The sequence below is a fragment of the Syngnathoides biaculeatus genome, chromosome 12, assembly GCF_019802595.1.
Source record: "Syngnathoides biaculeatus isolate LvHL_M chromosome 12, ASM1980259v1, whole genome shotgun sequence".
NCBI lineage: Eukaryota > Metazoa > Chordata > Actinopteri > Syngnathiformes > Syngnathidae > Syngnathoides > Syngnathoides biaculeatus.
This window is the reverse complement of record NC_084651.1, coordinates 18,141,281-18,168,521: the sequence shown is the minus strand read 5'-3', so window position 1 is coordinate 18,168,521 and position 27,241 is coordinate 18,141,281. Positions and strand designations below refer to the sequence as shown.

The window sequence follows — 27,241 nt, the reverse complement described above, 5'->3', positions numbered from 1 at the left end:
AATTTCAGATTAAGAAACTTTGGTGACAGATTGCAAGTAAAAACCTGTGCTAAAAATACAAACTTAATAAACAACACTAAACAGCAAAATCAGTACCCTGATTAGTCCTTTGACAGCTAACAGGAGTGAAACAAAAACCCTATGAGCTCTAAATACTTACGTCATCATGGAAGCTTCAGAATTCAAATAACCTCAATATCATGGCCTGCGCTTTTATTGGGGGTTGCCACATGGATTGGCTTTGAGTGACGTCAGCTTTTAAACCAAAATGAATGTACTGCAAATGCCAAACTATTTTTAAACTCAATACATGGTCAAGCTAAAAACAGATCTGTGTGTAAAAAATTGGAAATGAAAGGCAACCCGTTTAGATAGTTAGAAAATGATGACAAAACATTGCTGGGTGGTAAATCAGATACACACCAATTTACAATATATTCTGTTGTACTTGTCCATGAAAATCACAGCCAACTGGTCAAGTTGCATTTCATATGAGTGTGAAGCTGGCAGACACACCATTTCATTACAACATTTTCATTTTCAGCAAATTGAATTGAAATAACTTAGTAGAAAATTTTTGGTGGTGAACAGTGTGCTGGTGCTGTAATTAATACAGCAGTGACCAAATTATGCTGTCACTGAGCTGTAAAACCAGGAAGTTCCCACCCACACAACATGGGATTGGCCAGGTTGCCCAGCCGATCCGACGCAAACCAGACCAAATTTGGGAAATAGATGCTTTCGGACAATGCTTGTCGAGCGTTACCAAATGCCGGCCGACGTTGGTGTACGTACATTTGCTGGCTGGGAAAATGGAGCCTTTCACATGCCTGCGAAGGCACCGCTAACGTGTATGGCCAGCAGCAGATTCCACACACGAAGCCTGTTAACATTAATCAGCTAACAACAGGAAACCACTTGAATTATTAAATACCACTGCAAAGTGGAAGCGCGTGGGAAGAGGATGTAAAAGACTTTGTAACAATGCTCAGGCACAACAACAACCTTCCGAATGAGATATTTAGCATGTGTGTTGGCTTTCTGTTATATCCCACAAGCTATAAGTGATGTGACTGTTACCCACAAGAGGAATGACTGCTGGGAAAACTCTTGCGACCTTCAGAGACCAGATGTGGCTCGCCGGTGCACAGCATCTTTGCGTTCACTTGTCCATCTGGGAAACACCGCTGGAAGTAATCAGGTCTCGGCCTAGGAGTCAAAAACAAATTGTGTGTTTATTTATTTATTTATTTATTTATATATTCTGCACCAACCACAATTAACTTCATCATAACTAAGTAATCAGTGAGTCTTTGAGTGTTAGTACTACAGTATTCCCAACACTAAGGACATAATTCTCTCCTGGACTCCTAAATTGTTAGCGTGTCTACCTCAACATGTAACTATCCATACAAGTGTTAGCTGTATCCCAAGAGAAAGGCTTAAAATAATACTGTCTCTTACAGGTAATAAAGAAGCTCTATTTATTGTTTACAGGTAGTGTCAGCTACCTACTCTATCCCATGTATGGTGTTTAACCTCATTAGGGTTGTGAGATATTTGGAGCTTTTCACAGTTGACTTTGGGTGAGAGATGGGGAACACCCTGGATTGGTCACCAGCTAATCACAGGCCTATTTTTCTTTGTTGAATTAATTGGGCCATTACATGCTACAATATCTTGTAGGCGTGATAAGATGTTACACTATTTATGTACCACAGTAAAACGTGTTAGTTTAGTCAGGCGAAACTACATGAGGCTCATAACTTTAATTGCAAGGTAATAATTTTCTACATACTTTTTCATTCAAGTGTATGTATATTACCATAAATTCAGCTGTATTACTTACAGTACATACTGAATGTCAAATTCTAAACCGATACATAAATTGCATAGGCACTTGGTATGCATGTGAGCTGTAGTGTGTACGAGTGTTTCTTACTAGTAGTGCAACAATATTAGTGTTTTTGGCAGTTTTTGCATGTATATTTTATCCATCCATTTTCTTTGCCGCTTATCCTCATGAGGGTCGCAGTGGTAAGGAACCAGAGTGCCCGGAGAAAACCCACGCAGGCACGGGGAGAACATGCAAACTCCACACAGGTGTGGCCGGGATTGAACCCGGGACCTCAGAACTGTGAGGCTAATGTTTTACCAGCTGATCCACCATGCCGCCCATATGCACATTTTATTTGGAATCAATTTTCTTAAAGTTCCCATATCATCAGATTTACGTGTATAATTTTAATAATATTTGATGTCCTTTTATTGCGTTTGCTAGATAATGTTGTTATAAGTGACCAGAAAGTTATTTTTCAAGGTACTCTCTTCTTCCATTCTCTTTTTACGCCTTTTAATTGAGGCGGCTGGATTTCTAATTAATATATGCCGTTTCCCATTTTAAACATGAAAAACAGCTTTCCTCTGACTGGCCTTTTGCGTCGGCGGAGCGCCCTCCCGTTCCTTTCATTCGATTTCGGGGAAGGGGTTTTACTCAACTAATTGTGAAGCGGAATTCATCAAGGGTTGGATTGTTTGCCCACTACTCTCAAGTCACAACCCCACAGAGGAGGGGATATGTCACATGGGTGAAGTAAAAGAGATGAGGTTATTTTGAAAGCGGGTCTCATGAAATCATTAAAATATAACTAGCTTGTGGCATTCATCTTTCGTACACATTTTGGCGACAGTGACTGCAGCTACATTCAACATTATAAATATAGTTATGTATCATAATAACATACAACACGTGTATACTTTTATAAAGTGTGTTTGCATGACCTGTGGCAGCTGCGGAACCAGCTGGCTGGCCAGAAATATATTTACAAGCAACGTGTGAATGCTTATTTTAGGAAGCCATCCTCCACGACATGGGCATGAAAGCACCACAATTCTGGTTCCGAAATGCTACATTTCTGCTAAAAGAAATGGAAGCAATTTATTTCTCAACTCCTTTGAGTTTTGCAAGTGACGCAAAGTTGCACAACACACAGCTGCGTTATCAATTGGCAGTTTTCGCAAGGATGTGTGATCATGGAACAACCGCAAAGTGCTCGGGTACTTCTACATTAATGGCATAACTACATCACACCATCAGTGATTTCTAATATTGCCCTGTTTGCAAGCGGTTTTGGTGTTCAAAGACTACTGGATTCATTTGGCAAACTGTGTACATCAGAATAAGAATCCGCTTTCTGTCTCAGACTTAAACCAGGTCACAGGATCATTTTGCCCCGTTATGCATGAAACAGAAAAGAAATGGATTATGATGGCATGGGACCTTTAACTTTTAGACCCCCCCCCCATAAAAAGAACATTCAACTATTTAATTGGTCTTTGATAAAAATGCATTGTTTTTTGGGTAGTCTTTATGCACTTTGAACTGTTCAGTTAAGTGGCCTTACAGTACATCTGTCACTGTTCTGTGTCATCTCTGTACACCTTAAGTCCTGAATAGCAGCCTCTTTGTGTAATGTGTAATGTCATTTTGCATACCTGCCAACAATCAACTTGATAGTGTTTGTGAAAACTCCATTCAGGGCGAGAGCCAGTGACACTGCTGCAGAAGGGAAAATTGCAAATATAGTCAAACATCTTATTGAGAAACATTGCCAAAGCCATACAATCAGACTTGGTTCAAGAAACAGTAAAACATGATTTTCCCCTTACAGGTCTCACTCTAAGATAATGCCCAAATAGAGGGTTGTTGTGCCGCCATTCTAACACACACTATTCTTAACATGATTAAGAGCGTCACGGTTTACAAGATATAAAAGCCTTTAAATCTTCCTCTGCTGTTTTGCCAAAAAGACGAGAACAAGTAGAAATACAACAGATATCATTTCATGAATAGCACACTGAAGGTTTAGAAGCTCAAAGTCTTTCAACATTGGAAGTACACTTATGTCTGACTTTTGATCGATGTAAACCTTTTATTTATGCAGTATACATATTGAAAGAAATCGTGTATTTTTATTTTTTAATTTTCTCATTTTCAACAATTTAAAATGTAGGTGTCCATGTCCGTGATATGCTTTGGTGAAAATGTTAAGAATTATCGAATTTTCAGCCTTGCTGAAATGACACAAATGAACTACTGTTCACCCTACCCCCGGCACTGCTGGGGCCCGTTTTCAAGTATTGCTTTTGTTACAATGACATCTGGGAACGCATACTTTTTTAAGCCCTGGTGAAAAAGGCAATTTCAAATGGTAAAGCACATGTCATCTTACATGGAGAAAAAATAATATTAATTGCAGAGGTAACGGTTCATGGTCAAGCTGCCAAATTAAACTTGTCACTTAGTGAGCAGATCGTATATAATGTGCATGCAGCAGAACCTTCCTCAAACACAAATGCTGTACAGTATATTATTCATAAAACTAGTGAAAAAAAAAGGGTTTGATGGGATGGGACAAAAATGTCACATTTAATGTAATTAGCTTCACCTACCTAGACATGCCTCTTTGATTTCTGTTTTGTCTGTCCTCTGAATTATCTTCACCACAAATATCACCGCCAGTGGAGTAAGGAAGGAGATTGCCTGCAAGAAAATCAAGATGAACGGTGTACTGTTATTATAGTGGCATTGGTCACGTGTTGCTCAAGATGAACAATATGAAATTACATCCGCCTCTGGGGATGACCATCTGCAGTGTAATTAAAGGCTACTGATTTAATTTTCAACATGTCAAAAAAAGCAGAAAAAACAATCCGCTTCATGTTCCCAGATTTTTCCTAGACTATTATTTTGACGTCTTGGCATTCTTTTCATCCTTTAGCAGACAACTGCAAACGTGTAATTAGACATGGGATATGTGCTGGTATTTTAGTTTTATTTCTTCTTTTTTTTTTTTTTTATTATTTCAATTCCACTAATACTTTGCAGGGTCATACTGAGGCCTACTTATCCCAGCTGACTTGATGTGAGTGGCTGTGGCAGGGTACACCGTGGACAGGTTCTCTATCTTTAATGCATGTAAACACATTCAGTCCAAATAGGTACCATGGCTCCAGCAGACATGCAGGAAAGGGAGATGTGCCGGTTTAGAGGATACGCAACTATTTCAGGGCACTGAGCAGTTGAGAAGTTTGAAAGTGGTTTTGTTCTGGTCTCAGTTTTGTTTCCATGTCTCGTGTGCTCCTTTTGTTAGCTGTGTCCATCTGTTTGCATTTAAAGGGGAATTCCAGTGGTTTGGATTAACAATGTATCCAATAGGTCCTCTCATATGTACTGTATCTTGAAAATGTGATGTTAATCCTCTCTCATTTAATTGTGTTTTGAGAAGATTTTTATCGGCAATTATGAATTTTCATGGGTGCCGCCATTTTGGCGAGTCACATGACCTACGTGCGCGGATGTGATGTACTGTAATAGGCACGCAAACAATGGCTCGATTACGATGGGACACAATTATGGCCAGTGCTGATTTCTCGGATTTATCCTCATCTGATGAAGAAATAGCAGTATCGGTTGATCGGGAAGACAGAGGAATTCTTCCTTACAGAATTGAACCTGTGGCTGTAAATAAGATTGAATATTTGGACGGTTCTTCGGATCGGAATGACGCGGAGGCTGATGAGGAAGCTCCAGTGGCTCCGGCACGAGCGAGCTCCGGGGGCCCTTGTTTGTCCGAATAACTATCCGAAAATTCTACATTTACAGCCACAGGTTCAAATCTGTAAGGAAGTATTCCTCCGTCTTCCTCTATATCTGGGGTTGGTTTGTGGGGGCAACAGCCTCAGCAAGGAACACCAGAGGTGGTTCTTCTTGGTTACTTTCTCGAGTTCTTTCAGGGGAGATCCCTAAGTGTTTCCAAGCCATCTGAGAGACTAAGTCAATGGTAAATGGGCTTTGACTTGTATAGCGCTTTTCTTCCTACAATGTACTCAAAGAGCTTTAACACCATTTCTGCATTCACCAACTGATTAACCCAGCAACAGGAGCAACTGGGGGTTCAGTATCTTGTGCTCATGTGACTGTTATTTGTTTTTTATTTAAAAAGATTAAACCTGTAGATCTGAAATTTGAAATTTGCATTATGAAGATGCCAGAAGAATGGCGGAAAAGTATACTAGTCGCCATTTTTAAAAACTAAGGCGATGTTCAGAGCTGTGGAAACTATAGAAGAATAAAGATGATGAGCCACACAATGAAGAGTAGTGGAGGCTACAGTCAGGACAGAAGTAAGTATCTGTGAACAACAGTAAGGTTTCATGCCGAGAAAGAGTACCACAGATGCATTATTTGCCTTCAGGATGTTCGTGGAAATGTACAGAGAAGCTCAGAAGGAGCTACATTATATCTTTGTAGACCTAGAGAAAGCCTATGACAGAGTACCAAGAGAGGAACTGTGGTACTGCATGCACAAGTATGGTGTGGCGAAGAACCAAGTTAGAATAGTACAGGACATGTATGAGGGCAGCAGAATAGCGGTGAGGTGTGTCGTTGGTGTGTCAAAATAATTTAAGGTGGAGATGGTACTGCATCAGGGATCCGCGCTGAGCCCCTTCCTGTTTGCGGCAGTAATAGATAGGCTGACAGATGAGGTTAGACTGGAATCCCCTTGGACTATGATGTTCGCAGATGATATTGTGATCTGCAGTGAAAGCAGGGAACAGGCGGAGGAACAGTTAGAAAGGTGGAAGTCCGCACTGGGAAGGAGATGAATGAAGATTAGCCGAAGTAAAACAGAATTTATGTGCATGAATGAGAGGGGCGGAGGAGGAAAAGTGAAGGTTCAGGGAGAAGAGATAGCGAAGGTGGACGAATTCAAATACTTGGGGTCAACAATACAGAGCAATCGAGAGTGTGGTAAAGAAGTGAAGAAACGAGTTCAAGTGGGGTGGAACAGTTGGCGTAAGGTGTCTGGTGTTCTATGTGACAGAAGAGTCTCCGCTCGGATGAAGGGCAAAGTTTATAAAACAGTGGTGGGGCTGTCCATGATGTACGGATTAGAGACCGTGGCAAGAAATAACAGGAAGCAGAACTTGAGGTAGCAGAAATGAAGATGCTGAGGTTCTCGCTTGGCGTGAACAGGTTGAATAGGATTAGAAACGAACTCATTAGAGGGACAGCCAAAGTTGGATGTTTTGGAGATAAGATTCAAGAGAGCAGACTTCGATGGTTTGGACATGTTCAGAGGCGAGAGAGTGAGTATATTGGTGGAAGGGTGCTGAGGATGGAGCTGCCAGGCAAAAGAGCGAGAGGAAGACCAAAGAAAGGGTTGTTGGATGTTGTGAGGGAGGACATGAGGACAGTGGGAGTTAAAAAAGAAGATGTACGAGATAAGCTTAGATGGAAAAAGATGACACACTGTGCCGACCCCTAACGGGACAAGCCGAAAGGAAAAGAAGAAGAAGAATATGGCCATTTTGGACTGGTGGACTGCAATCCACAAGGAGGGGATGTTTGCCAGTCTCTAAAGATGCAAAACACAGTACCAAATCAATCTTGGGTTTGTCATATTCACTATATACTGGCAGGCCCGCTCCAATACACATTTGAAATGGTCTCATGGGCCAAATATAATCACGTACATCCCCGGGGCCTCAGTTTAACATGTATGCCGTAGACAGTTGCTACTAGACACCACACCAATTCACCTCCATTCTCGCATAACTAATAATCAAGGCTCTAGGACACTTGAATTCCCCTACATGGATGAGAACCTTCTTGATGACCTGGAGAGGGAACTTCACACTGAGGACCATGATCTCAGAATTGGAGATGCTAATTTTCATCCCAGCTGCTTTACACTCAACTGGTTTTTCTTGGACTGATTCTTGAAAGCAATGCCTGAAAACTTGACTTCCTCTCATGGAGGTTTTTGTTGGGTTCTTGCTCAGAATTATTCTTAATAACTGAATTACTATTACAACAAGACTATCAAAGCTACATTTTTTAAGATACGCATAATTGTCATGATCCTGGATTCCAGCCAGGGCTGGGCGTGGCCGTCTAATCGGAAGGGTCACACCTGCGCCTCATGACCTCCAATTAGACCCAGTACATATAGGACCCGGGGGACGACAGAGACTCTGCTTTCAGAACTTCATTAACGACGTGCTTCGGGAGTTCCTGAACAGATCTGTCTTTGTTTATCTGGATGAAATTCTCATCTTTTCAGCAGACCTAACCTCTCACATTCAACAAGTCAGAGAGGTGCTCCGGCGTCTGCAGCAGCACCAATTATACGTGAATATGGGGAAGTGTGAGTTCCATCGGGCATCCGTGTCCTTCCTGGGCTTCGTCCTGGCTGAGGGAGAGATACGGATGGATCCCGGGAAGGTCGACGCGGTGCTGCGGTGGCCTACCCCCACCAACAAGAGGGACGTACAGAGGTTTCTGGGATTTGCCAATTTCTATAGGAAATTCATAAGGAACTTCAGTTCCGTGGCCGCTCCTCTGCATTCGCTCACCTCGCCACATACCCTCTTCGACTGGTCCGGGACCTGCCAGGAGGCCTTCAGCAGGCTAAAGACAAGTTTCACTGCTGCGCCCGTTCTCATTGTTCCGGACCCAGATAACCAGTTTATGGTGGAGGTGGATGCATCTAATTCAGGAATCGGAGCAGTCTTGTCGCAGAGGAGTCCCAGGGATGGAAGGATCCACCCGTGCGCGTTCCTGTCTAGAAAGTTGACCCCGGCAGAGAGGAACTACGACGTGGGAGATCGGGAATTGCTGGCGGTCAATAGCTCGTTGGAGGAGTGGTGGCACTGGCTGGAGGGCTCGCAAGTACCGTTCGTTGTCTTCACGGGCCATAAGAACCTTGAATACCTGAAGTCTGCGAAGAGGTTGAACACCCGTCAGGCCAGGTGGGCCCTATTTTTCACCCGCTTCCACTTTAAGGTGTGTTTCCGCCCAGGCTCCAAAAACGGAAAGCCGGATGCACTCTCGCGGATCCACGAGGGAGGGTGCATGGATTCAGACGCCGCTACTATCCTGCCAGCGGGGTGCTTCGTGGCCGGTTTCACCTGGGCGATCGAGTCGCGGGTGAAGGAGGCTCTGGGAGAGACACCGTCACCCGCGGATTGTCCGTCGGGCCGCCTGTTCGTCATCCCATCTCTGCGGGGAGACGTCATCAACTGGGCCCATACCAACAAGATGGTCTGCCACCCGGGTATGGCGAAGACACGCTCAGTGGTCGAACAAAGGTTCTGGTGGCCTAACCTCAGCAAGGACGTAAGGGAGTTCGTCAACGCCTGCCCGGTGTGTGCTGTCAATAAGACTTCCCACCTACGGCCTGTTGGTGAGTTGCAACCCCTGTCCATCCCCTTTCGTCCGTGGTCACACATCGCGCTGGACTTCGTCACCGGCCTGCCGCCTTCTCAAGGGAACACAGTGGTGCTGTCCATAGTGGACCGTTTTTCCAAGATGGTCCACTTCGTGCCGCTTTCGAAGATCCCGTCGGCCAAGCAGACAGCCCAGTTGGTATTAGACGAGGTCGTCCGTTACCACAGTCTACCCCAGGACATCGTTTCGAACAGGGGTCCGCAATTCAGCACCCATTTCTGGAAGGAGTTCTGCAACCTCATCGGCGCTTCAGCAAGTCGGACATCGGGTCATCACCCAGAGTCTAATGGCCAGACTGAGAGGATTAACCAGGAATTAGAGACCGGTCTTCGATGTCTGGTATCCAGGGACCAGAGCACGTGGAGCCAGCACATCAAGTGGGTGGAGTATGCCCACAATTCCCTACCCTCTGCTTCAACAGGTATGGCTCCACTCCATGTCGTGCATGGGTATCCTCCGTCCCTGTTTCCTCCACTGGTCACAGAATCGACAGTTCCGTCGGCCCTGGCCGTGGTGCGACGCTGCAAACGGACCTGGGAAGCAGCTCGGAGGACACTGCTGCGCATGAGCAGCGCCTACAAGGCCGCAGCAGACCGCAAGAGGAGGGCCGGACTAGAGCTCAGAGTGGGACAGCGAGTGTGGCTCTCCACCAAAGATCTCCCGCTGCGGACGGAATCCCGCAAACTTGCTCCCAGGTTCGTTGGCCCGTTCCCTGTTTCCAAGGTTATTAACCCGGTCGCCGTCTCGTTGAAACTGCCCAGGTCGATGAGGGTGCACCTTACGTCGTCGTTGGCTCCTCCGCTCAAGTCCCCCCCCCCCCGCATGGTCGACGGTGGGTTGGTGTACACCGTGCACCGGTTGCTGTCTTCCCGCCGCAGAGGGAGGGGGGTCCAGTACCTGGTGGACTGGGAGGGATATGGCCCGGAGGAGCGCTCTTGGATCCCCTCCCGCTTCGTCGTGGACCGCTCCCTCATCAGGGACTTTCACGCGGCTCACCCTGATGCGCCTGGGCCGTCCAGAGCCGGCCGTTGAGGGGGGGGTACTGTCATGATCCTGGATTCCAGCCAGGGCTGGGCGTGGCCGTCTAATCGGAAGGGTCACACCTGCGCCTCATGACCTCCGATTAGACCCAGTACATATAGGACCCGGGGGACGACAGAGACTCTGCTAGATCGTTGCCTCTCATGCCTCGTTCCCGCACTACCGTACTCCTGACGTCTACCTCCCGTGTACCGACCAACGCCTGTCTCCCGACCTACCCCGTAAGCCTGCCGTTACTGATCTTGCTGCTTGTTTGGACTGACTCCCTGGTAACCGACATTGGAACGAATAAAGGCTTATTCCGCACTGCTTACCTCTCACCTGAGTCGTGCATTTGGGTCCACCCCCGAGTCTCGTCCGTGACAATAATGAGGCTGGATTTATACTATATGGTACAAGCAACACAACTGTTTAGCGCAAATGGTATAATTCTGATATTCATCAAACTAGCATAAAATGAAAATAAATGCATTGAATCAATGGTCCTCAATTATATCAGTCTTCTTGCCAATGCTGATAATCTGTGTGTGCAACTGTGAGTGTAGTACAAAGAGATGCATGTTTGACATCATCTAATTGTACCTATTGTGAGTGTACAGTAGTAGTACACACTGCCCAGACAATACAAATAATTAAATTAAGATCTAAATACAAACTTCATCAAAAAAATAGATAATTAACTTTTGTAAAGTAGAGGTATATTGATAATTAAATAGGGAAAATAATTAATAATAGCAGCTTGTTAAATCATGCCAAGGTTACCCTTATTTAAATCAATAGAGAGACGCTGTTGTGCTGTCAGTGCCTCCTGTTTGTCCTTAAGGATTTCTTTAATGCGATTTGGGCATCTGCACATAATTTACATGTGTAAACTGAGCCGTATCAGTGTTAACAGAAAAAAAGAATTGACATTAAATAATGTGTATGCAGCACACTAACCCCAAATTATATAAATGCTCCAGTCAATTACTGCAGGCCCATTATTCAAAGGCTTAAGAACAGGGGTGTGCAAACTTTTTGGGTTGAAGATCTACTTTTCAGCAACCTGTAATCTACCAAGGGGGTGGGGGATTTTTTTTTTTTTTTAATCTTGCACAATTTGTATTGCTCAGTACTGCTTTCCCAGCTGCTTCTATGGTCAATCCAAGTGTGCGATCGATGTATTATACACACTTGAATCAAACAAAGAAATGAATGATACGTAGTTTTTTTTCTTTGATCACGCGGTCATATGATCAACCAAAACTGCCTTCGCGACTGACGCATTGAGCACCCCTGGTTGGGAAGGACATCCGGAAAGAAACGTATTCATCTTGACAACTACTTAAAGTTGTTGTGCTGGTACCGTCTGTGTTAGTTCTGCAGGCTTAATGGGCACTTTCATTTGATATTTGGGTTTGAAGAGCTGCTGCAATGACATGCAAGTACAACCAAAGAGCTGAATTATTGAGAGAGGGATGTATTGCAAATGAGGTAGGGGGTTCTCAATTTATGTTGTCAAGGAAACAGGTTTCCAGCAACATTGAAGATTTATTCACAATGTCACCCCCGTCATCACTTTTACTCAAGACTGTTACCGGTAACCTGGACCAAATCTCAACTGAGTGCTCAACAGTAATTCGCAGCGCCCCAATAGACACCAGAAACCTCTAAATTAATTTATTCTTTTTAGCCGGGTACTGAGACTATTGTCCCATAATTATACTTAAACTTTGGACATAAAATATCGGGTTCCTAATAATTGTTACCCCATATTTTCCATAGAGGTGATAATGTAGCCTTGTGCTTTGGTGATAAGCAAAGGCACACTTCCTTTGGGTAGTTGTTTTAAAAATGAACTTTATATCAATGGGGTATTTGTTTTTTCCATCCATTTTTTTCCCATCCAAATTAACATGTTCAAGTCCTCCACATAGTTGTATCATGCGTCCAGCCCACACGGACTTGATCTGGAAGTCGAGCTATGTCCAAGTGCGACTGTTTTCAAATCGAGGCAGACATTTATTACAAGTGTTAACAAGGGTAATTTTACCTCGCAGGCAGCTTTTGTGGATTGTTTCTTTGACCAAGAACGGCAAATCAATCCTCTTCAAATATTTTTATCAGAGTGTTCTGTGGTGTTGAGGGCCCAAATACAAGGAAGCAGAGAGGCAAGACATGTTGAAAATTTCTCTGCTCTTCTCTGACATATGGCGCTCTAACTATATGAACCCGCTACTGTTTGGGGCATAAAATAACTGACAGAGCCCACTACCACCTTGTGTACTACTGTAGTTGCCTTCACACATTTTGAGATGTCTAATGTGTATGAATGATTTAGTGTTCCAGAATGACCAGTGGTAGCCTTAGTTTAAATAGCACTCAATGCAAAACCACCCACCACAAACAGACAAACATGCGCGCATACACACACATGCACATTAAAAACACTGGAGCGGATTTTACATTACCTTTTGACTTTAATACATTTTAGACACATTAGAATACAACAAGAACGAACATTAGGAATTCAGGAGGGAAAAAAAGTAAAAACCCACAAATCTTGCATTTCAAATAAAAGAAAAAAAGCTGAAGCCAACCTTCTTGTAATAATATTGGCTTTGTTTTGCCACAAGCTTCCTTTGTTTATACAAGGGATTAGATTCAATTATTTAAAAAATGTCTCCTCGTCTTCCTTGTCGCAAAATATTTATATGATTTCTGTTCCCCAACTGTTTTGTTTATGCTTGTCCTACTGAGGCAAATTCACCGTTTCGGGGACAAGGTTGACCTTAACTAGGTTTCTATTAATTTGAGTTTTGAAAGGTTCTCTCTGCTTGAGTCACAGTAACAGGAAGAGTGAGACCAACATTAAGACCTTGTTGGTGTAGAACTCAGAGATCCTTATAAATGAAATATAGGAGACCACGTATCTGTAGGTGCTTTGGTATTGAGGAAATTCTTCATCTTGTGCAGAAGCACTTTACTATCCAGATCAGAATGCCCCTTGAAGTGGAAGGTGGTTTTGAGAGCCTCAATCTTGGGCAAGCTCTCATCAGAAAGACTTTGGGAAATTTGTTCCCCCTTCTTAAAAAGGGGTACCAACACCCAGTCTTCCAATTCAGAGGCAATGTCTCTAATGTCCTCGCGATGTTGCAAAGACGTGTCAACAAGGACATTCTTACAACATCCAGAGCCTTTAGGAACCCTGGGCAAATCTTATCCACCCCCAGGGCATTGCCACCGGGAGCTTTTTAACCACCTCAGTGACCTCAACCCCAGAGATAGAAGAGCCCGTCTCAGAGACCCCAGGTTCTGCTTCTGTATGGGAAGGTGTGTCGGTGAAATTGAATAGGTTTTCATGTATTCTTCCCACAGACTACCAACTTCCCGAGTTGAAGTGCCTCATCCTCCTGTGTAATATATATACTGCTTCCCCTTCATGAGACGCTGAATGGTGGAGCAGAATTTACTGCATGCTGCGGGAAAGTCATTCTCCATGCCCTCACAGAACTCCTCCCATGCCCATGTTTTTTCTTCAGCCACAACACAAGCTGAATTCTGCTTGGACAACCTGTACCCATCAGCTGCTTCAGGATTCCCACAGGCCGAATAGGCTGGATAGGATTCATTCTTAAGATCGATGACATCCCTCAGTGCTGGTTTGGGGATTGTCGCCACAACAGGCACTGACTACCTTATGGGCACAACTTCAGTCATCAGCCTCAGCAATACAGGTGCAAAACATGGTTCACGCAGACTCAATGTCCTCTGCCTACCTCGTAAATTGTGACATTGTCCCAAAAGTAGGAATTGAAATTCCTTCTGCAGAGGATTCTGAGAGATGTTCCCAGCAGACCCTCAAAATATCCTTGAGCCTTCCAGGTCGAACCGCCACCTTCCCCACCATTGGAGAAAACTCACCACCAGGTGGTAATCAGTGAACAGCTCCACCCTTCTCTTCACCCGAGTAGATAAGACATGCGGGCACAAGTCCGAGGACACGATCAAAAAGTCAATCATCGAACGGTGACCTAAGGTGTCCGTGTGCCATGTGCACATATGGACACCCTTATCCTTGAACACAGTGTTTGTTATGGACAATCCGAGGTGACCACAGAAGTTCAATAACAGAACATCACTCAGGTTCTGATCGGGGGGAAGGTGTTCCTCCTAATCACGCTTTAGGAACAAACAACAGTCAGTACCCCTCCCCCCACCTGAAGGAAGGCTACCCTGTCCTCCACCAGAGTGAACCCCAACATTTTGGCACTGAGCTTGGGAGCTATAAGTATTCCGACACCTGGCCGGCGGCTCTCACCATGGGTAATTCCAGAGTGGAAAAGTCTCCAACGCCTCTCAAAAGGACTGATCCCGGAGCCCAAGCAGTGTGTGGAGGCAGGTTTGGTAATATCTAATCAGAACTTCTCAACCTCACACATCAGCTCAGGCTCCTTCCCTGTCAGAGAGGTGACATTCCACGTCCCTAGAGCCAGCTTCTGTAGCCTGGGAATGGATCACCAAACTCCCGCCTTCACTACCACCCAGCTCACACTGCACCCGACTCCTATGGCCCCTCTCACAGGTGGTGAGCCCATGGGAAGGTTATCTTTTCAGACTGTGCTGGGTCAAGTCCTACCCCCAGGCCTGGCTCTAGAGGGGGGCCCTGGTAACCTCGTCCGGGTAAGGGAAACTTAGATCCATTGTTTTTACTCATCATAGGAGTTTATGGAGCTGTGCTTTGTCTCACCTAGGATGTGTTTGCCATGGGTGACCCTACAAGGTGTGTAAGGATCCAGAAGATGTAGCTCCTAGGACACACAAACCGCTCCACCAAGATAAGGTGATGGCTCAAGGAGGGACAAATTGGACATGGTGATGAAAAGAAGATGTTGTACATCTTGAATATGGTTGTGTCTTTTTCGTTCATCATAAGGTCAAAAAAAATCATTCAGTGGTCTGAAGTTTTCCTTTTTGCCCCCCAAGTGCCAAATTCCAAATTGCCAGCACTAATAGCACAATAGCAGTGACACGTGTCAGCACTGTTCACTGTTGTTCCCGTTTTGATAATGTGCCCTCTCCTGCTAATCAACTGTTTCTCCCCTCATTTACCTCACAAATAGCTCTCTCTATGTTTCCATGCAATTTATTTATTCTGTGCTGTTTTCATGTGAGGTGGGTAAAGTGCTTGCATGTGCCCAGTCTGCCAGTCTTGAAGCTGTTAGCTGGATATTTCTCTTGGAAAACAACTTCCAACAAAAGCAAAACAGGCATTTAATGTATGTTGCATGTGCTTGGAATTCACCATCCAACTACTGTTCAACTTCTCACTACTTATCAGTATCTTCTTCAAATTTTGATGTTGAAACTTCTCCCAGCATTTTTATACCCAGGGAAAATCACGTCTGCTGATACCTCACTAGTTCCTGTACAAAACAGCATTATGCAGTTGCTGTTAGTCTGAGGTGTTGGTCACTTATTGTTGTCAGTTGAAAGAGACTCATCCTCAGTAGTAAGACTCCAGTTGTTGAGCTTCAGGCATCTTTAATGGAGAGCACAAGAAAACACGTCAACACAAAGCAGTGGAACATTTCAGATACTCTAAGATAATACTACATTTTATTTTAATTTCCCTATGAACATGTTTGCAGGATGCAGGCATGCACGCACACAGCCAAATGCTTATGCAAAACGCACCTGAAGGCTCCTGCAGGGGAGAGGGAGAAGTGTCTCTCCACAAGACTATATGAGCTGTGGATCTGGATGGCTGTTTTGTCTTCAGGGTGAGAAGTTGCTCTCAAATATTTGAGGCATACTCCTAATTGTTCCATAAAAAGAAAACATGACTTAATGATATGAAATGGGCATGAATTGATTGACAGATTTAAGTGAGTTTATGGTTCAACCATTAATACAGGAATAATAACACCAAAGAGTGAAATGTACCACTTAAAATCCACACTTTTTTTCAATAAACATAATATACTAACATCCTTTTCTAATTACAATACATTAGAACCAAAAAGTTTAAAGAGCAAGTATCCCAAGCATTTTTGTAAGAGGCTAATAAATTAGCTGGAGGCTAATAAAAGAGATGATAAGGGGTCATAAAGCACCATGCTAAAAAACATTTCATGAGAAGTTAGACTTTCAAGTTGGAAAAATAACAACATGCTCAAAGAATAGAACTTCATACCTGCGTCCTGTCGTTTTCGCCTCCTTTTCTCTCAAAATTGTGTAAATTGTTAGATTTTTTTTGTGAGCTTTTCCTATACATGTTCACAATAAGTGTAACCTCAAGTTTCCATTATTCCCCAAGACCGCTAACCCCGCCCTTGCATCCCTTCTATAGTGGCTGCCTTCACAAGGGGTGCACATTCCCTATACACACACCAATGCTTAAACTACAGAAAACAATTACACATTTTCATTTTTTTGCTGTTATGGGGTAGGGGAAAACTGCCCCCCAGCATTGCCCCCTGTGTGCACGCATATAACGCACAGCCACTGAGACTGACAAACACTGTTAGTCCACAATTACAGTGGGTGAGTTTGACAAACCCGCATCCAAGTTGTTTTATGTCTTTGATTAGAATTAGATCTAATCTCTTTCATAATCGGCAGTGGTTTATAATAGATTATAGTTGCATGTCAGCAAATTGAGTTATGTTAATTTACTTTATCTTGAACAGACCAAATGTATTCATTTCATTTTCTCCGGGCACCCCGGTTTCCTCCCACATCCCCAAAATATGTATTAATTGGAGACTCTAAGTTGCCCTTAGGTGTGATTGTGAGTGCAACTGCTCTCTGTCTCTATGGCAATCAGTCCAAGGTTTACCCTGCCTCCTGGTCGATGAAAGCTGGGCTTATCCAGCACTCCCGCGCCCCTTGTGAGGATAAGCGGCTCAGAAATGGATGGATGGGTAAGTAAATGAACGAGTCATTACATTTTGTAATTGCATCAGTGATCGATTTTTTTTTTTAGACTCACCGTAAAACCTACTCATAATTGGAAGAAGTATAAAAATAAACCAGGCTTGTCTTCTTTTTTTCTTCTGCCAATTGGGGGCCACAGAACTAAATGCCACACCGCTTTTAATCGACTACTGGTGACTATTTGAGGAAATGTATAATAAAAATATCAATGAGTATATAAATGTCTGAATGCGTTGCTCTTTAAAAGGCAAGGGCCAAAACATCTTAAACTGAAGTTACAATGGACTCCTCATGCATTATTGTAAGGCAGCAGAACCCTGTGATTTCGGCCATACAATCTTTTTATAATCAATTACCAGTATATCCATCCATCAGTGCCCTCATTACATTCGTTGATCAGTTGGAGCCTTTCATAGAGGAGATGACTTTAGGCAAGAGGTATGGTATATGTTGGACTGGTCAAAAGTCAATGTGTCAAATATTAGCTGTATCATTATAATGAATATGATGTTGATGATTATAGCGCAGCACAGTATACAACTGGTGAAGCCTCTGCCTTACACTTCTGAGAACCGGGGTTCAAATCTAGGCCCCACCTGTGTGAAGTTTGCAATGTTCTCCCCATGTCTAGTGAGGTTTTTCCGGGCACTCCGGTTTTCTCCCGCATCACCAAAAACATGCATTAATTGGAGACTCGAAATTGTCCTAAAGTGTGGTTGGGAGTGCGAATGGTTGTTTGTTTCTCCTTGCCCTGCAATTGGCTGGCAACCAGTTCAGGGTGTTCCCTGCCTCCTGCTCAAAGATAGGTACGGATAGGTCATCTGCTACAGGTGTGAATGTGAATGGGAATTGTTACTTGCCTATATACAACCTGGGAATGGTGAGCACACCATTTTGTCCAGAATGTATAGTTTATCTACTTTACCAACTACCCTATTGAAGACAATCGATGTAAAACGCATACAGAACATTGTTTTGAGATCTTAGGGTTAAGCATCTGAAATTACAGCCAAAAGATAAACAGAAAATCCCAAAAGTAACGCAATGACAATGGGGCTGCTTAAAATTCCAATTAAATGAAATTAATTGATATGATCCTAAATGAAGGATTTTGCCACTGCACAAATTAGTAAGACGCAAGAAAATAAAATAGTTCAGATGGAAGGAAATAAGGGCCAGATAAGTGTCTATCAAGTCAGCAATAAAATACGATGAAAAATATTCAGTAGGTACTTACGAACATGACCCTTTTGGGAATGTGATCGGACTCAACCAGCGGATTCTTGTAGAGCCAAAGCTCCTCTGGTTGTATGACTCTTTCAAAGGGTTCCAGGAATTCAGTAAATCTGCAGCAAAGATGAAACATTGAAGATTTGAATTTGGACACATGAATGCAGTGTGACAGGTCACATGACCTTTTAGGGCACAGGTGTCAAATTCAAGGCTAGGGGGCCAGATATGGCCCGCCAGATGATTTTATGTGGCCCGGGAGGCCAAATTTAGGATGTCAATTTTCATGATTCTTGTAAAAAATCTGTACCAAAATTTCAAATTGTTACATATCATAAATGATAAAGTTGAAATATCACAAGCATTTTTGTGTGACCAAACGTGAATAGTTGAAAAACACATTTCCTTTGATTTCTGATTCCAAAGGTAGTTCAAAAATTGATGCTGTAATTATGATGAGATGATTAAATATTTTTGTTCCACAGTCATAATGGCCTTCTGAGGGAAACTGTAACAACAATGTGGCCCATGAGAAAAATTTGTTTGATACCCCTGTTTTAGGGCATACAATGTGGTCACAGGTGGGTGGTTAACAGGAGGTCTTGGCTTTTGAACTTTGACCAACACCGCTGATTTCATCAAAGACCATCTTCATTACAAAACCCCGTTGTTTTATGCTCTCATTAAATGTGGAAAATTTAACAAAATATGCCTAGGCCACCTATAGATATGTTGGAACCAACCTTGTTCACTGACATCCCTGCAAAAGTGCCATGCCATGTCCTTTCAAAACGAGTCAGTACCTTACTCCAGTTGATGCATGAGGTACTTGCTGTAAAGTTTGGTATAAATACTCGGAACAAAGAAGCCAAAGAAGTGAATGATAACTATGAGCATAAATACAACTGCACAGACCTCAGGAAAGAACATTTGTCACCTGTAGAAGGAATCTGTTAAATTACTTTGACTCTGGTCTTGACATTTTATTCGCATGGATCTAGAATTCATTCAAGATCTTGAATAAATGTTTTCCTTTAAAGATATTACAATCCCACACACAGTAGATCCAATCCATCCATTTTCAAAACCACTGGTTAGGGTCATGGGGCGCTGGAGCCTATCCTAGCTGAATTCAGGCGAAAGGTGGACTCTAAAGTAGTCAGAGAATTTCTGTTACGGACGAGACTCGGGGGTGGACCCAAATGCACGACTCAGGTGAGAGGTAAGCAGTGCGGAATAAGCCTTTATTCGTTCCAATGTCGGTTACCAGGGAGTCAGTCCAAACAAGCAGCAAGATCAGTAACGGCAGGCTTACGGGGTAGGTCGGGAGACAGGCGTTGGTCGGTACACGTCAGGAGTACGGTAGTGCGGGAACGAGGCATGAGAGGCAACGATCTAGCAGAGTCTCTGTCGTCCCCCGGGTCCTATATGTACTGGATCTTAATCAAAGGTCATGAGGCGCAGGTGTGCACCTTCAGATTAGCTGGCCACGCCCAGCCCTGGCTGGAATCCAGGAGCATGACAATTTCACTTAAAAATACCGTGTGATGCATCAAAAAGTGCGCAACATGATAGTGTAGTAAATGGGTGTCCAATACCAGTCGATTTCCAAGGCAGGTTTGGTTGATTGCATAACTGCGTGCCAAAATATAAGAAAAATAATAATAAAGATGTCACCCTATCAACCATTTCGTCGCTTGATTCAACTGTGGCCAATACGTCGATCGCATGCTGGTCTATTCTGGTCTATTCTGACGTGTCACTGCGCATGTCCACATAAAGATGCGTTCTAGCAAGTTGACTTTTATTTATCGTCTGTCTCTTGCTTTCTCCGCGGCAGTTGTGGCAATGCCCCCCTATCACGCTGTCAATACACTCAGCACTTCCCATTGGCAGATCGCGAAAGGCTGCCTGTTTGAATAGTAGGTCTTGGGAGTAAAAAGTCTGGGCACCCTTGGTGCCGTATCTACCCTTGCAAACACAAGTCAAGTAATTATGTTGGTCTGTCACTCCATTAGTGGCACATAGTATGGTTCATTAATTACTCCATTACCAAGATTGTGTCCCTACAGTACCTTTGTTCAGATGTTAGTGGGAGGGAATGCTATTTAAGTGCAAGAATTAAAAACACAGATATGGTAAGGAACCCTCCCGTTCCCTGCAGACACACATGCATGCGCGCACACACACGCACACACGCACACACACACACACACACACGCACGCACGCACACACACACACACACACACACCCTTCAGGTTATTAAATAGTGACTTCGGCCTCCCTGTCATTCAATAAGGCTTATCTCAAATTCAGTAGGTAGCGTCTTAATGAATTTGAGGCTGACTCCCCCAAGGCAGTCAAGAGATAAAAATTCCTCTATGTCTGGCTTCATGTTTGAATGTAGGAAATAACTGTCAAACCCAATGAAATGGGTTGATCAAAGAAAAAGGTCTAGCCAATCTTGATGATTATCTAGACAAAAAGATAATTTAATCATGAAGATAATTAAAATAACACATTTGAGTTACAATATAAGAAGTTGTTGAAGGATACTTTATGGTTACTAGTCATCATTCCATCCATCCATCCCTTCATTTTATCAACCGCTTATTCTCACTCACAGGTTTTAGGTTATTTATGGTAGGCGTAAAATAACACTGCAAGAAGTGAAATTATTTTGCACCTCTCATACCTTAAAAAGTTAACCAATATATTGATAAAACATGTAAACATGTCTACACCACTATTAGAAATGATCACTGAAATTGCAAGCAAATAAAATAAGTTTGCATATTTGCGTATTTTATTGTGTTTTAATCCACTACACAAGAGTATCTTAGGAGGAGTGGGAGTAAGCACCCATTTATCCTCATGCACAATTCTTTTTTCACCAGTCCAATTATTGTTAATTACTTCTTGAAAGATGGATTCAGACTGCCCAGTGCCCAAAGGCGAACTGTGAGTGTGTCACTGAAAAGCTGTGCGATGGAATGAAAAAAATGATGGTGGGACACATGAACTAGACTGACTCTGAGGGCAATTAATGCCCATATTTCACATTGAGTAAGTTGCAACAAGATCATCATTATTTCAGTAGGCCTATTCATTCTTTTGGTGATATTATTACAGTATTTGGTGGTTAGAATTTGGACTGAGCCACGTAGAAAAGCAGATACACAAATGCAAGAGAGGTCGCAGGGAAAATGTGAAGTGGATTTTCCATGATAAGAGCACTGAATTACACTTGTCATATACTGTAATATGGAAATATGTCTAAAGTATGCGACCCATACAGCATGCACATCCCTAAACAGAAATGCAGATGAATGGAAATAAAAGTTGAAATGTTGAATGTGGTGTCTCATATTCATCTTTTGATGTCAACACCAAATGTTTTCAGTTTTTGCAACAATAAAAGTATTGGCCTCACTGTTGTAATACTTTTGAAATAGAGAATATCTTTTGCCTTAAAGCTCATTTGTGGCTGTCTAATGCTGTGCCAGAGACTGTATCCAACACTGTACTCCGCGCAACCATCATTGTAACATAACACATTTAGTTTAGCATTCATTCAGGTTTTGACATGATATTGTCTGTGGTTTGCAATAAAAGTCTCATATTTCACAAGAGCGGACGGTCTGCTGAAGATTATTGTTGCCATTCATGCAAAATTAAATTGGGTTTTGAGGAGGTTATAATATTCATCCTTCTTTCTGAGAATTTGTACCTAATATCCTATGACAAATCCATACTAGCCTCAGAGGATTTCCCTGGGCTACAGATTCAATTTCAGATCAAGCCTCATTTTTTCTTTCCTAACTAGCAACTTTAAAATAAAGACTTGAATACACTTCACACACACTTTAATGAAATCTTGGATCCATTTCATCCTTGAGTACTATTATAGTTCTCATTCTTTGTGGAAATGATCCCCCCCCCAACCCCCCGTAATTGTAATTTACAGGCTGCCTTGGAAGCAGAAGGGTGTGCATCATTTACAGCTAACTCCTGCCTTATCCCACGATGTGGCAGAAGCCCAGCATGGATCACGTTAGTAAAGATAACGATGGCGCTTCACTTGATAATGACATAGAAAGCAAATGCCACCAGCCTGGCCTGCTGAGAAATAATTGTAAGTACACTGAGATAACAAGAAATAAGCAAGCACAGCAGTCTTGTAGAAATGGACAGAAATGCTGAAATGTGGTCCAGCAACATCTTAAAAAGGATACTCTCAGATATTTGCTGCAGTGATACCCAACATGCTCACAATGTTGAGTAATGGGCCCCCAAGATGGCCATGAACACCAACAGGCCCTAACTCGTCTCTGCCTGCTGGCTACCTGGGGAGCACTTTGTCCTGTTTTTCATCTTTTGTTTGCTCTGTATACAGATGAGAGCCTAATGGCTTTTGCAGGCTTCGTAACATCATACACATCATACAGTTTGGAAGCTTAGATGAAAGTTTTTTGCCTTTAAATACAGTGGAAGCACCAAAACTGAGACTTTACAATTCAGAATTTGATGAAAAGTTTTAATTTCCTAACCGTGCAGGGTGTCACATGCTAACATACATTTGACACGACTTTAGTTCAGTGAGCATCAAAAGATTAACTCTGTAAATCCATTTAGATTTTTTATTTAACATATTGTAGCCAAAATCAAATCTATTCCAAACGGACCACCTCAACAAATAGTATCAAAAAAACAAGAACATACGTATATGATAAGAATACAGTAAGTTACATAATGTAAGGTATTGTACATTTGGTGCAGATACTAGAGGTGTCCCTATACATTTACAGCTTATGAAGGTTTAATAATGGTAACAATTAAGAACAGACTTCTTTTCATTCCCATTGTAAATAGATTTATATTTTTAACAAAATCCGAGTTCAACCAGCATCATGGACTGGATTGGGTATGTTCTTTGAGATTCCCATTTAACAAATTCAAATTGACACTAATGAATACAGTATGTAAAAGTATAAAAAAAAAGTAGTTAAGCCGACAGATGTGCTTTTAAAACTAACGCCGTCATTGCACCTGCATATGAAACTGTTGCTAAATTAATAGTTTGATCCTTCTAGTGTGAGAAACAGTCATTGCAGACCACAGTGACTCTGGTCTTGACCCTGTTAGTGGTAACAAATTCACAAGGTTACAAGCCTGGTCCATCATCATTATATGACATTTAAGTAGTTGGCTGTTCCCGTGACAACAACCGAAATGCATTTGCCTCATCAAAAGCCAGTGGATGAAAGAAATTGTTGAAACAGGAATTGGTGGACTGTATGCCAGCATGGTATCTTATACCGTATATTAGCAATAATTTCAGTCGATGTCCATTGCCATCTAATTCAGTTCATCTAACATTTCCACACCCAGAAACATTCCAGCATCTCCTGTTCATCTTCATTATAGGTCTGCAAATGCGTCGGTTTATCCTCATTAGCTCATTTTCAAATCCACTCAATACTTGACAATACACCAGGATTAATTCTCATGGTCTCCTTCCCCTCCCACAGCTGATGGACGTTTGTTCAATTTCACACATCACATTTATCATGCAGATATTTTCAAAGGTGAACATGGTGGACTCAAAGATGAATGTCTTTAGCTGCCGCTGCCGTGTGTGTCTGTGAGTGTGTGTTTGTGTGTGTAAAAGCATTACAAACATCTGAAAATTTGAATTAGAGCAGATAAAAGCTGCATAGAAATTTTGTTAGAATAAATGTATGTACTGCCCACTTTACAGTGTATACAAATACAGGCCTACATTTTGTACTGTCACAGACACAAAATTCTAACACGTTATACAATTTAATGAAATTTAATGCAAAGGCTGGATCAAATGTTTTGCTTTTACGAAAAATATCCATCCATCCATCCATCCATCCATCCATCCATCTATCCATCCATCTTCTACCACTTTTCCAGGTCCGGTCGAGGGAGCAGTAGCTTTAGCAGGGATGCCCATACTCGCCTTTCCACAGCCACTTCATCCAACTCTTGCCGATGGGTTCCCAGGCCAGCTGAGAGACATATTCTCTCTAGCGTGTCCAGGGTCTCTTTCCAGTGGGACGTGCCCAGAACACCTCATCAGGGAGGCTTCTGGGAGGCATCTGAATCAGATGCCCCACCCACTTCATGTGGCTCCTCTCAATGCGGAAGAGCAGCGGCTCGACACTGAGCCCTTCCCGGATGACCGGGCTTCTCGCCCTATATCTATGGGAGAGCCCGGACACCCTGCGGAGGAAACTCATTTCGGCCGCTTGTTACTGGGATGGGCGGCACAGTGACTCAGCTGGAAAGTATTGGCCTCACACTTCTGAGGTGCCGGGTTGAATCCCAAACCCGCCTGTACTGATTTTGCATGTTCTCCCCGTGCCCACGTGGGTTTTCTCTGGACAGTCCGGTTTCCTCCCACATTCCAAAAACATGCAACATTAATTTAACAGTTCAGGGTGTACCCTGCCTCCTGCCCGTTGACAGCTGGGATAGGCTCTAGCACTCCTGTGACCCACGTGATGATAAGCGGCTAAGAAAATGGATGGATGTATCCGGGATCTTGTTATTTCAGTCCCAATCCACAGCTCGTGGCTATAGGTGAGCGTAGGAATGTAGATCAATTGGTAAATTGAGAGCGCCGCCTTTCGACTTAGCTCCCTCAACTCTCATGAAGATAAGTGGCTAAGAAAATGGATGGTTTTATAGATATATATAAATACACACACACACACACACAGACACACATATATATATATACACACACACACACACACCACACACACACGGATGTGGTCCACCAGTCATGCCCGCAGATACAAAGTTGCTGGTGTATGTAAAATCATGAGTGTACCCCTTTAAGAGTAGAGGGGGGCAGTGTCAGGTAAACGTGGAAGTAGAAGTAGGCTGAGCAGCAGCTTGTGAGAGACCGTGTGCTTCCGTGTTAAAAAAAAAAAAAGACCTGAGAAGTGCTCAATGGCGCAGCTTAGAGGGAACATTAGTAAAGACGATACAAAATAAGCAACGTCCTTCAATATCTATGTATTTCTACTCATAACAAATTCTATGCATATACACAGTATATATATATATATATATATATATATATATATATATATATATATATATATATATATATATATATATATATATACAGTATATATACATACAGAGAGAGAGAGAGGGAGAGAGAGACAATCAAGAACTAACAAGAATAATAAATAATAAAATGGTAACAGTAGAATGCCACATGCATATTTCGATTTAAATCCAATATCAAGAACTAACAAGGATAATTGGAACTGGGCAGTTAGTAAATCCATCTTGTGGTGTCTAATTTCAAATATGAATGGCTAATTTGCCAGTTGGCCAAATCAAGGACAAATCAAGGTCGGGTCAAGATTGTTTGAAAATGTACAGTATGATGGTTAGATCAATAGGAGTTATATCACAGTGTCCAAAACTTACCAACTGCAATGGTGAAGGAAATCATCTAGCTTTTTGGGGGGGAAGTGTTCAAGGAGTTATTTTCCCTGAATAAGTGAGAATGTTATTTTCTAAGAGGCTGTAATTAAGCCTCCACCTATCAAAAACATAATTTACAATCCATTGGAAGATGAGCAGTTTTGTACAAATAAATTGCGTTTGATCAGAAAGTGGGGAAGAGGATTCCTATCCCTCGAGCTCTTATTAAAATTATTTTAGCTTGTGTTAATCAACAGGTGCAGTGAGGAGAGGTTATAGCACAATGGTCCAAATGTTATCCTGAGGAGGTGTCAGCACAGATGTCTTTCAACATTCTCACACTTTGTGAGTTCAATCTTTGTTACACTCTGCTGACATGTTCAAAATTAATTTGCATGACACTTTTGATTAAACCGCATTGGGGAAAATCTGTATTTGGGAAGCCAATTGACTGACTTGACCATCTGTTTCATCAGAGTTCGAAATGGCTTTTCTCACTGGAACAGTATTTTTACACCTTTCTCTTAGCCCCCTGGCTGCGGTCTGTCACTCTCTACTTATGACCACAGTTATTTCATCATCGTGATGCCTGATGTTGGTCAGAAGTGATTTAAGAGATTTCGAAGGTAATAGAATTAGAGATAACAGTGAACCTTGCATTGAACCTTTGTTATCAGATCTTTTGTTTCATTTGGTCAAATTTCATGCCTGAGCAATCCCAATCACATAAATGCTGGGGCAAAAATAATTTCACTTTGGGCACCTCTTTGTCAATGGCATAAATTTAAAATATTTTTTTGTGGGGGCCCTGTCAGTTATTACTCACGACCCTATCTCCCACCCAACAGTTTTCTTGAAATGAAATTTCCGAAATGTATGGCTCTTGAAGTTTGCTTTACAACTTAAATACAATAAAACGTACCATAGTTGAATGAAACATGCATTGAGATTTGATCTTTAAGAACATTCTTGTTATTTAAGTACAATTTTTTATTGACGTGCAATTCATTTTAAATGAACCATTATTTGAGTGGCTTATAATAACACATACTTTATATTTTAGGGTATAAAACCACTGCATAGTTTTTGTTGAACACTTACATTTACTACATTACTCCATTTAAAATGTTGGTCATTTTGGTGGTATTGAAGAGCTAAGTTTATGGTTTAATAAGTTTGAGAACCACTGTGGTAATTATAGACCATGTGCCAAAGTTACACCATTTCCTGTGGCCTATGAAAGTACTGTATATTGTATCTTATTTAAAATACATTACTTA

The 27,241-nt window shown here is 42.4% G+C and overlaps 1 protein-coding gene across 1 annotated transcript in view; it reads right to left on the bottom strand.

Annotated features, from left to right (window-relative positions):
- plpp4 (phospholipid phosphatase 4) overlaps window positions 1–27,241 on the bottom strand; it is a 56,843-nt gene that overhangs the window by 14,148 nt on the left and 15,454 nt on the right. The window contains exons 3-6 of the mRNA XM_061837492.1: window positions 18,492–18,600; window positions 4,453–4,543; window positions 3,496–3,559; window positions 1,085–1,209 (exon numbers count right to left, since the gene is read on the bottom strand). Of these exons, the coding sequence (XP_061693476.1) occupies window positions 1,085–1,209; window positions 3,496–3,559; window positions 4,453–4,543; window positions 18,492–18,600 (389 nt within the window). The remainder of the gene's footprint in view (window positions 1–1,084; window positions 1,210–3,495; window positions 3,560–4,452; window positions 4,544–18,491; window positions 18,601–27,241) is intronic.